At 40.4% G+C, this 11,576-nt stretch overlaps 2 protein-coding genes across 2 annotated transcripts; one reads left to right on the top strand and one right to left on the bottom strand.

The window, feature by feature from the left end:
* Nucleotides 1-385: 385 nt before the first annotated feature.
* On the top strand, nucleotides 386-1,348 carry LOC110195221 (olfactory receptor 51I2-like). The gene has a single exon (XM_020967853.1). It carries the CDS (start codon nucleotides 386-388, stop codon nucleotides 1,346-1,348), a length of 963 nt encoding a protein of 320 aa, XP_020823512.1.
* Nucleotides 1,349-9,805: 8,457 nt separating this feature from the next.
* Nucleotides 9,806-10,756, bottom strand: LOC110195053 (olfactory receptor 51I2-like). Its single transcript, XM_020967710.1, has one exon. It carries the CDS (start codon nucleotides 10,754-10,756, stop codon nucleotides 9,806-9,808), a length of 951 nt encoding a protein of 316 aa, XP_020823369.1.
* Nucleotides 10,757-11,576: the final 820 nt, after the last annotated feature.

Genomic DNA, 11,576 nt, shown 5'->3' with positions numbered 1-11,576 from the left:
ATATTCTAAAAAGAAGAGCAATGATGATAAATAGTATTATTACTATTAATCCTGAGAATAGACAGAGAGGAGGTCCTCTTGTGTTAGAGTTGTCAGAGGATGGCTTCTTAGAAGAAATGAACTTTGAATGAGGTCTAAAAGGAAACTTTATATGGGGTAGGAGGGAAGGGTAGATATTCTAGACATGTAATATAAATGAAAGGGATTAAAGATAAGAAGCCATGATTGACCCACATAAATGGAACATAATGTATATATTGGGGAGTAGGGGAAAATAAACTTTGGTGTATGACCTTAATAGTTACATTGAGGTACTTGACAATGACATGTCCTTTCCTTTCCTTTCTTTGAAATATAGCTGTATAGTCTGATCAAAAGTCCCAACATGGAAGGTTTCCTCACCAATGACTCTGGTTTACCCCCTTTCATCCTAACTGGCTTCACAGGACTTGAGGCCTCCCAGCAGTGGATATTCCTGCTGTTTGGTGCCCTCTATTCTGTCTCTATTGTCGGTAATTGCCTTATCCTCTTCATTGTTAAAGAGGAGGAAAGTCTTCACCAGCCTATGTACTACTTCCTTGCTGTGTTGTCAGTCAATGACCTGGGTGTGTCATTGTCCACACTGCCCACTGTGATGGCTACCTTCTGCTTCCATGCCAGAGAGATTGCCTTTGAGGCCTGTATGGCCCAGATGTTCTTTATCCATTTCTTCTCTTGGACAGAGTCAGGAATCCTTCTGGCAATGAGTTTTGACCGCTACATAGCCATCTGTAACCCACTACGGTACTCTACCATCCTCACTGATGCTCGTGTTACCCAGATGAATTTGGCAATTGTACTCCGAAGCTTCTTCATGGTTTTCCCACTTCCCTTCCTCCTGAAGCGTCTGCCCTTCTGCAAAGACAATACTCTGTCCCATGCTTACTGCCTGCACCCAGATCTTATCCATCTACCCTGTGGGGACAGCACTCCAAACAGCATCTACGGCCTCTGTATTGCAGTTTCTGCTTTTGGCCTGGACTCTGCCCTCATCCTCCTCTCCTACATACTCATCCTCTACTCCGTATTGGCAATCGCCTCTCAGGAAGAGCGACTTAAGACACTCAACACATGTGTTTCCCATATTTGTGCTGTTCTCATCTTTTATGTGCCTATGGTGGTTGTGTCCATGGCCCATCGCTTTGGGAAGCATGCCCCTCCGTTTCTAAACACAGTCATGTCTTTCATCTACCTCTTTGTCCCTCCCATGCTCAATCCTGTCATCTACTCCATCAAGACCAAAGAGATCCACTGGCGGCTCATCAGGATTTTCTCAGCAACAAGCTCTGTTCAGAGGGAGCTGGGATGAAACACCAGCTCCCTACTCTATATGCTGTGGTTCTAGGTTTGGTAAAGAAGCATAGGATGCCTATCTCCTATTTTATAGACCTACCATTTAGATAGGGTGCCATTAGAAGGACAAAGGAACCTAGAAGATGGATCTGTGATCTAATCTGTTTGGACAAGCTTCTGTAGTGCAGCTCACCAAGTCACAAGTTACAGAATACAATTCCAGTCATTTATATATATTTTTTCCTACAGTTACTACTTTCTTAAGTAAGATCTGCTTTTGAAATGAATGATAACCTGAAAACGGTGCCATAAAGTGAATTGTTGGTGAATCACACTGTCCCACAGAAACACTGTGAAGATGGAGAAATAATCAAAGACTGGATTCAAATAAATTTTGGATGTGACCGGCTATTATCATAAAAACAAAGCTATAAGAACTATAGACCAGTCTTATAAAAAGAGCATTAACATTCCAGTGTGCTATAAAGTTTATACAGGGGGGAAAGTACAGTCCAAATCCATCATAAATTTATTTGTATTTCTTGGCATATATTTGTTTATGAGAGGCCCTATAGTACAGTGGATAGAAAAGAGGCCTTGGAGCACAGAAAACCTGTATCTTCCCTGTGGCATATACCAGTTTTATAACCTCTGGGCAAGTCTCAGTGCTCTAGATACCTCTGTAAGACTAGAAATCTCAGAGAAGATGTTCACAAAGGCTACACAATTATTTGACTGGTATGAAGATTTTTTCTTTTTTTTGGTATGGCTTTTACTTGCTGGACACTGAAATTCCTTCTAATTCCCAAATTCTATGATTCTGTGACCCACCTTGGTAAAGGGAGATGCCTCATCCACAATTTCCCTGTGTCAGCGAAAGCATAGGTCCAGTGCAAATCCTGATGATTTGTAAATATTTATGTGTATGCATGTTTTGTTTTGTTTTTCCCTTTGATAAAATTTAAGCTCCTTAAGGGCAAGAGACTACTTAATTTTTATCTTTGTATTCTGAAGATTTAACACAGTACCTGGCACATGGTAGATATTTTTTAAAAGCTTATTGACTGATCATTGATTAGTATATGAAATAGATCATTTGTTTTAAAGCGTTCTAATTAAATATTTATATCATAATCTTTTTTTTCTGTCTTATTATAATTTATAAAGGTGGGGTCTGAATGCCTGGCTACTTTGAACAGCCCAACCCTCTAAGAAAACACTGTCTGAGAAAGTTCAAACTAGATGGCTCTATTTTCCTGCCACAAATTTCCCCTTATTATTCAGAGCCTTTCATACGGAATCCATTGACAACTTCAGGTAGGTGTCAGTTGTGAATGCCAGAAGAGAGGCATCTCTAGCTCATCCTCTTTTCTTTGCACTTTTCAGGGCTCTTTCCCCTTTCTTCATCTCTGTCTTCCATAGAATCTTCCCTCTTGTAAGGGAACAGCAAAATTAGGGAATGGGAGGGCCTTAGAGAAGGAAGAAATCACCAGAAATCAGCCTGAGGGAAGAGATGGTGGCAGTCAGTCAATCTCACTCTTTTGACCTATTAACAGGCACATTTAATGTATGTGAATCTAAACATTCCTTTTAGACCAACTTCTGGAGATCTATCATGTTCCCTGGATCTCTCACCCCTTAAACTCACAGTAAGTGAGCCAGGGACTTAGTGAAAAATGACAGTGTACTTCCCAGACCATGTTCAAGAACTTTTGCCAATGTCGGGAGATGTTGGTTCAGGAAACAGAAGAAATCAGCCTTTACAATCCTTAGAGATGAATGAGGGCCCTATTTTTCCCTCTCACCCTAGAGGAAGTCCCTTTCCTTCTGTGACCATTGTGGACTAGAGTCAGTCAGTGAATCCACATATATTTATTAAACACTTCAAGTAAAATCTGTTAATACCTAAGAGATTGGGAAGGTAGAAGGAGGTTTGAAGGGGAGGAAGGATGGAACTATTACAGTTCAGTTGGAGGGGGTGTATTAGAAACCCTGAAAGTATATACTGGGGGTGGGGATGGATATGGAGAGGAAGTCACCTAGGGCCTAGGTAATAGGGATAGGGATATTGGGAGGAAGAAGGATGTGCAACAAGATAATTTCTTATTTGAATTAAATGTTCTTGCTAATTAGGTTCTAAGTACAGTTGTTTCTTCCTAGTAGAAGATGTATGATCAGTACCCTATAAATTCATCATCCTGAGACAGTGCTCTTGTTGTTCCACCCTAGTTATAGTTTTGCAAAACAAACAACATTGCTAAAAATTACAAAGACTGGACAAAACAAAAACAAAAGCCAAAGCCTTTTGGTGAAATGCAAGGTCAGTATGTGTCAACATGTGACAGTTAAAAAAAAATCAGTCACTTAACAAGCATGTATTTATTTTTTTAACAAGCATTTATTAAGGACTTCCTATGTGCTAGGCACTGTACTAAGTGCTGGGAATACATATATTTTTCAGTTGTTTTCAATCATGTCTGACTCTTCATGACCCCATTTGGAATTTTCTTGGCAAAGATACTGGAATGTCCTTCTCCAGCTCATTTTATAGACGAGGAAACTGAAGCAAACAGGGTTAAGTGACTTGCCCAGGGTCACACAGGCAGAAAGTGTCTGAGAGTGGATTTGAACTCAGGAAGAAGAGTCTTCTTGACTCCAGGCCTGAGACCTGTGCACTATGGCAGCACCTGGCAGCCCCTGGAATACACACATACAAGCAGAAATAAAGATAATCTCTTCCCTAAAGAAGCTTACTAGTTCTAAAGGGGTAATACTACACATAAAAGAGAGCTGAAACGGGGGCACAGGGAGTTGTGAGAAGGAAGCCATCCTGTTCAGTGGTATGATGAAGAAAGTCCAAAGAATTGAGAAGGAGGCCCTGAAAGGAATGAAGAAATGAATTACCTGAGCACTTTCCTTAAAATGGAAGAATCAGCCAGTGAATCAGCCAATACAACTTGTCTTGGAAAGGAAGAGTCCATAGGGTAGAATGAGTTTCTAGGGAGAGGAGGTAGCTGTGGCATGGCAGAGAAAGTATGACAGCGAGCTGGTCCCATGGATAGGGCACTGGACCTAGAGTTAGCTTAAATCCTGCCTCAGATATTAGCATTGTGACCCTGGACAAGTCACTTAACCTCTGTTTGCCTCAGTTTCCTTATCTATAAAACAGATGATAATAGCGCCTCCCTCCTAGTGTTAGTGTAAGGACAAAGTGAGATGAAAAGCTCTGCAAGCCTTGAACTGCTATATAAATGTGAGCTATTTTTATTTTAATATATATTTTATTTTTTCCCTTAATTACATGTTAAAACAATTTTTAAATATCTTCTTTGAAGTTTCAAGTCCCAAATTCTCTTCCTCCCTCCCTCTCTTCCCCCTTCCCTGATACAGTAAGCAATCAAATATAGGTTACACATATGCAATCATGTAAAACATTTCAATATTAGTCATTTTATATACAAAGACTCAAATAAAAGAAAGAAAGTGAAAAATAGCATGCTTCAGTCTGTATTCAAACAATATCAGCTCTTGTTTACATTCCTGCATGGAAAGATGATATTTATAACTCATGAGACCTTTGTCAGTATTAGGGTAGTGGGAGGGGAAAAAATTATATGTATGTATGTATGTAGATAGATAGATAGATAGATAGATAGATAGATAGATAGATAGAGGGCACAAGGTGAGCTGAAGTTTAAGGGTCATATCTGGAGAATAAAATTAAGGGATGAGAGAGGATTATACTAGGAGAAGAAGAAAGGAAGAGGTAGAACAGGATAAATTATCTCACAAAAAAAAAAACAGAAAAGAAAAGGCTCTTAAAGTGGAGAGGAAACGGGGTAAGGTGAGAGGGAATGAGTGAATCTTATTCTCATCAGATTTGGCTTAAGGAGGGAATAACATACACATTCAATTGGGTATGGAAATCTGTCTTACCCTACCGGAAAATAGGGGGAGAATGGGACAAGAGAGCAGAGGGATGACAGAGAGGAGGGCAGATTGGGAAAGGGGGTAATCAAAAGCAAATACTTCTGAGAAGAGACAGGGTCAAAAGAAAGAATAGAGTAAATGGGGGGGCAGGATAGGATTAAGGGAAATAGAGTTAGTTTTTCACAACATGTCTACTGTGGAAGTGTTTTGCATAACTGCATATGTGTAACCTATATTAAGTTGTTTGCCTTTTCAATGAGGGTGGGTGGGGAGGGAGGAAGGGAGAAAATTTGGAACCAAAAGTTTTAAAAACACATGTTTAAAAAAATGTTTTCACATGCAACTGGGAAATAAGAAATACAGGAAATGGGGTACAGAAGTCTATCCTACCCTACAGGAAAATAGAAGGGGAAAGGGATAAGAGAAGGGGGCAGGGAAGAGATAGAAGAGAGGGCAGACTAGGGGAAGGGGTATTCAGAATGCATGCCATCTTGGGGTGGGGGGAGGGGTGAGAAATTTGGAACTCAAAACTTGTGGAAGTAAATGTTGAAAACTAAAAATAAATAATATTTTTAAAAATTAAATAAAAACAATATCAGTACTTTCTCTGGAGTCTGATAGTATGCTTCATCACTAGTCCTTTGGTATTGCCTTGGATCATTGTATTGGTAAGTTATTATTATTAGTCAGGAGTGCAGCCTGGAGAGGAATGAAGACTCATGAAGAAAAATATTACATCCAGAAGTAAGGAAGTCACACAGTCCAGCTGTACTCTGCCTTGGTCAGAAGACATTTGCAATAGCATGCTTGGGCCTGGCTACTACATTTAAGGAAGGACAAAGATAAACTTGGCACAATTGTCTAGGAGGGTACCTGTGATGGTGAAGGTCCTGGACTCAGAGGGATCAGCATTTCTGTCTTCAAGAAATTGAGTATCATGTGGAAGAGATAGTAAATTTGTCTTGTGAAACCCCGGAAATAGCAATGAGGGGAAGGTACAGAAAGGAAGATTACAACTCAGTGTAAAGAGAAACTTCCTAATGTTACACAGGCACAGAAGTGAAGATGTTGAATGATGAGGGTTTCCTTTCACTGAAGGGCATAGAGTGAATGAATGATCACATTTTTTTCTCTTTTTTTTTATTGAGGCAATCAGGGTTAAGTTACTTGCCCAGGGTCACACAGCTAGTGAGTATCATGTGTCTGAGGCCACATTTGAATTCAGGTCCTCCTGACTCCAAGGCCAGAGCTCTATCCACTGCACCACCTAGCTGCCCAAATGAGCAGATTTTTTAAAAAAATATTTATTGGGTACTTACTATGCTCCAGGCACACAGCATACTATGGGCTAGGGATAGAAATATAAAAGAAAGACAATAACTGATCTTAGGAGCTTACTTCCTGTTAGGTGTGGATGACACATACAGGGGAATGATGGCCAGCGAAGGGTGAAAATCACAGGAGCTCCACTTAATGGTGCCACTGAGCTGTTGAATGATTCACCCTTTCAGGTGACCCTAAATAAAGAAAGATTTAAGAACCATTTGGAAGAAGGTAGATATATATTGTAGAAGAGGGATTCTAAAGCCGAGATCTGTGAAGTTGCTTTTAAAAGAAAATGATAACATCTCAATAAAAATGGGTTTCCTTTTTATTCCTGTGTATTTTATTTTATGGATATATATATATATATATATATATATATATATATATATATATATATATATATATATATATATATATATACAAATATATATATATATATACACAAAATTTATATATATATCATGCATACATATATCATATGTGTGTGTGTGTGTGGTCTGAGAAAGGATCCATAGGCTTCACAAAACTGCCAAAAGGAGAAGAATACCTGCTGCAGAGGACATTCCTACTTAGGTGTGAGTTCAACCCAATAACTTCTGAAGTTTCATCCGAACTGAAGAGTCTGTGGCCTTTGAGAACAAGGGATCTCATTCTGAACATTGTGCTTCTGTGAAGGGACTTAATGTTTCACACGAGCCATTATCTATCAGTGCCTCAAAATGTGTTTGATTTTTTTTAAACTTAAAAACAAACATTTAACCAAACATTTAATATGCTTCTTCTATATGCAAAGCACTGTACTAGTAGCTGGGGAGGGAAACATAAAAAACAAAACAAAACATAGTTGTGTGTCCTCCATACCCATCCATTCACACCAGTGACTCTGGCAGGAAACAGCTGTTGCATCAACCAGTAAAAAGATCCCTGGATTGGGAGCTTTCCCCAGGCTACAGCAGCCGTAGTTCTGGGCTCCCTGGGGACCTTCTAGCTGGTTGAATCATCCTCTAAAATAACAGGTCTAGGTGACAGACCAGTCAAGTTTCCTATTTTAGCATTTAATTCTATTTAAATTCAACCATCATTTAGAACATTTCCTATTCTATAGACACTGTCTTGTCCTTTTTTGAAGTCAACAATCAAAAACTAAGCTTTGGGATTTTTATTCTCATTTATTTTGTTATGGAGGTGATGGGGGGAAGTGATGGAGGTGATGAGAGAGGTAATTAAGCAGGGAAAATAATGCTATCCTTGTAGTTTCTCATCTCCAGGGCCCTCTCCTGTCTGTGACATGTGCTTTTTCTCTCTGTTACAGATCAGAATTCATCCTCTACTGGAAATGAAAACTCTCGCAGCACTTTCTTTTTTTTATGTAAAAAAAAAGCATTCCTGTATTTTGTTTCAAAACAACAAATTTTTCTAAACAAACCTCAAAACAGACCCATTTGAAAGTGCATTCCTCCACAAACATTTAGATCATGAACTATTAATGGAAAGGAACGATGTCATTTAAACTGAGGGAGACAGAGGTGAAGTGATCTCCCAGGTTACACAGCTAATGAGCGCATGAGGTCAAATTTGAACTCAGGTCTTCCTGATTCCTGGAAGACATCTTCAATCCAGCTTCAGATACTTAACAGCTGTGTGACCTGGACAAGTCACTTAACCCTGTATGCCTCAGTTTCTTCATCTCTAAAATGAGCCAGAGAAGGATATGGCAAACCGCTCTATTATTTTTGCCAAGGAAACCCCAAATGGGGTCACAAAGAATCAGAAAAAGTTGAAATGACTGAACAACAATAACTTCCTGACCCCAGAACCAGCATCCTACTCACAGATTAAATTCAGGGTTTTTATTTGTTCCTAAAAGCAACGAGTTAAACAGACTTGCCCTATCTGTGGCTTAATATTTACTTGTTAAGGCCTTAAAATCCAAGTTCTAGGGGTCAGGGACCCCAAAAATGCACTTTGGACTCTAGTAGGGCCCCTCTGATGACTAGTAGGACTCTAAATCCTTCAGCCCCGCTCTGATCTAACAGAAAGGGATAAGGTTTTAAAAAAGTCTTTCCTAAATAAAAGGTAAATATAAATTAAACACACAAAGGGAAGATACACAAAGCTATGAATTGGAGTCAGGGTGTAACGGGGAGATTTCTTCCATTCTTATCTTTGCTTTATCTTCCCCTGTCTTTTAAAGCCAATAGAGGAGAGATTCCTGGTTTCATATGCCATCCTCTTTTTCTGATCTTCTCTGCAGAGGGAAATGGTCCTGTTTGCTGGAGTTTGCCAAGTGAAAAATAACAAAAAGTAAAAATAAACATAAATCCTACACAGGGGTCCTTCTTCCTTCCCCCACTTCCTACAAGGAGAGACTCTCAGGCCCAGGAAATCCCAAGAGTCAGACTCTTCAGTATCCTCATCTTCATTTCTGAAGACAGAGTTTAGATCACCTGATTCCTCCCCTCACTCCAATTCACAGGCCTCTAGAACCCATTTAGGTTGAAAACCACAATTTTTGAAAGCACCTTTTTTCCTTCCTCCCCTTCCCCCCCAACTTAATTCCAAACAAATGGGACTCTTACGTTTCTTTTTTTTTTCTCCAAGCTCTTTAATATTTCACTTTTTAACAGCTTTAGGCACAAGCAACATAAAAAAAATTCTTTTATAAGACTATAAGTTCTGTATAGTGCTTGCTTATGTAATAAATCAACATTCTTGAAATTTCTGTAACATTTTATATTCTGAGCAACTCCCTTGTCCACAGGTTGAATTAATAACATAACAAAAACAGGCATGATGACGTAAAAATATTATACCCCATTTGGGTAATTGCTAAAATCATCTGATAGAATAACTCTACTACCTTCAAGTAAACGTGTCCAAAATGTTCCTGATGCTGTGCTCCGGGACCCTTGCATTTCAACGAATTAAGAAGGCTTTACAGGTGTAAAAACACCTGTGCTGGGAAGGATGGAGACAGAAATATGGACTCTGCCCCTCTACTTTGCCCCCTTACATTTAGGGAGCTCCCAGTCTGATTGAAGAATCAAGACTAGCCCATGAAACAAGTAGCCACTTGTACAAAACAGCTTATAATCAAATGATACATTTGTAGTAGTAGCACAGTTTTTTCCTGTTTTCTCCCTTTAGGGCCTAGCAAAGAGCTATACCCATGCCACCTGATTGATTGAATGTCTCTGCTTCTAGCCAAGAAAAGTCCTCAGGGCAGGACCCTCTTGTGGGAGATGAGGGAAAGTATTCCCTTGCGGATGGGTTTGGTCTTGACACTATAGATGATGGGATTTAGCACAGGGGGCACAAAGAGGTAGGCACTGGACAAGAGAGTGTGGGTGATGGGCGAGGCATGCTTGGCAGCTCTGTGCATCACAGACACTCCTATCATAGGCACATAGTATAGGAGTACAGCACAGATGTGTGAGGCACAGGTGTTGAGAGCCTTCAGTCTCCCCTCCTTTGAGGCCATGCCCAGTACGGTGCGAAGGATTAAGGCATAGGAGAACACTATGAGCAATGAGTCCAGTCCAAAGGAAGCCAGGACGATGGACAAGCCCAGGATGCTGTTCATGGTGGTGTCAGCACAGGGTAGCTGGATCAGGTCTGAATGGAGGCAGTAGGAATGGGAGAGGACATTGGCATGGCAGAAGGGCAGGCCTTGCAGTAGGAATGGCAGTGGGGCCATGAATGCCACACTCTGCAGTGTGATGCCCAAACCCATGCTGACGATTCGGGGAAGGGTCAGAATGGCTGTATAACGCAGTGGGTTGTAGATGGCCACAAAGCGATCATAACTCATAGCTAGCAGGACACCAGACTCCATGCAGGAGAAAGTGTGGATAAAGAACATCTGAGCCAGGCAGCCTCCCAAGCTTATCTCACGGGCATTAAACCAGAGGATGCCCATTACAGTGGGCAATGTGGAGACAGAAACACCCACTTCAGTGATGGCCAGCATGGACAGGAATAGGTACATGGGTTCATGTAGAGAGGAATCCACTCGCACTACTGCCAGGATCAGGGTGTTGCCCATGATTGCCACCATGTACATGGCAAAGAAGGGGATGGAGAGCCAGCCATGCTGTGCTTCTAGACCAGGGATGCCAGTCAGGAAAAAAGGTGAAGGAGAAAGGGTGACATTAGCCAGGACTCCCATGGGTTAACACTGCCTGTCATTGGAAAGAACACCCCAAGCTTAGCTTCTAATAAGGACCATTGTCAATTCAGTCACATATCACTCCATACTACATGATCGCACAGTGGAAGGAATCCTGGAGTCAGAAAGACCTAGGTTCAAATCCTGCCTTTGAGACTCACTAGTCTACATGTGACCAAAGGTAAATCACTTAACCTTACTAAGCTATGGTTTCTTGATTTGTAAAAATGAGATTAATAATATGTATAATACATACATCACAGGGTTATTGTGAAATTGAAATGATTGAAATGAAATAACATACATAAATCACTTTGCAAACTTTAAAACACTGCATAAATGTCAGCAGCTATTATCATTTATCATTGTTATTATTGGTTGTTGTTATTCTCAGTGACTGGGGAGAATTTTATTTATTTGTTTTTGTCCTAGGCCTTGGATTTCATCAGGACAACCAGGGAAAAAGCATTTATTAATCACCTACTACATGCCAGGCACTGTGCTAAACACTGGGAATAACAAAGAAAGGCAAAAGACAGTTCCTGCTTTCAAAAGTCTTTCTATTAATACAGATCCACAACTGTCCTGGGACTTTTCAGTCTAGAGAGTTGCCTGGCAGCACAGAGAGGAGAAATCACGTGCCTAGAGTCACACAGGAAATGGGTGTCAGAGATGGGACTATGACTTCCAGACTCCAGGATGGGCCCTCTGTTGATTACGCCATGCTGCCTCTCCCCTTGGAAGAGCTTCAGCAGTTTTATTTTATTTTATGACAAACGTTCTCATTGTCCCTGAATCATACAACCATAGAATATTTAAG

This window comes from Phascolarctos cinereus, unplaced genomic scaffold (assembly GCF_003287225.1).
Source record: "Phascolarctos cinereus isolate Bilbo 61053 unplaced genomic scaffold, phaCin_HiC Scaffold_726;HRSCAF=1367, whole genome shotgun sequence".
In the NCBI taxonomy this organism is placed as follows: domain Eukaryota; kingdom Metazoa; phylum Chordata; class Mammalia; order Diprotodontia; family Phascolarctidae; genus Phascolarctos; species Phascolarctos cinereus.
Note: the sequence above shows the minus strand (reverse complement) of the source record. Positions and strands in the feature narration are given on the sequence as shown.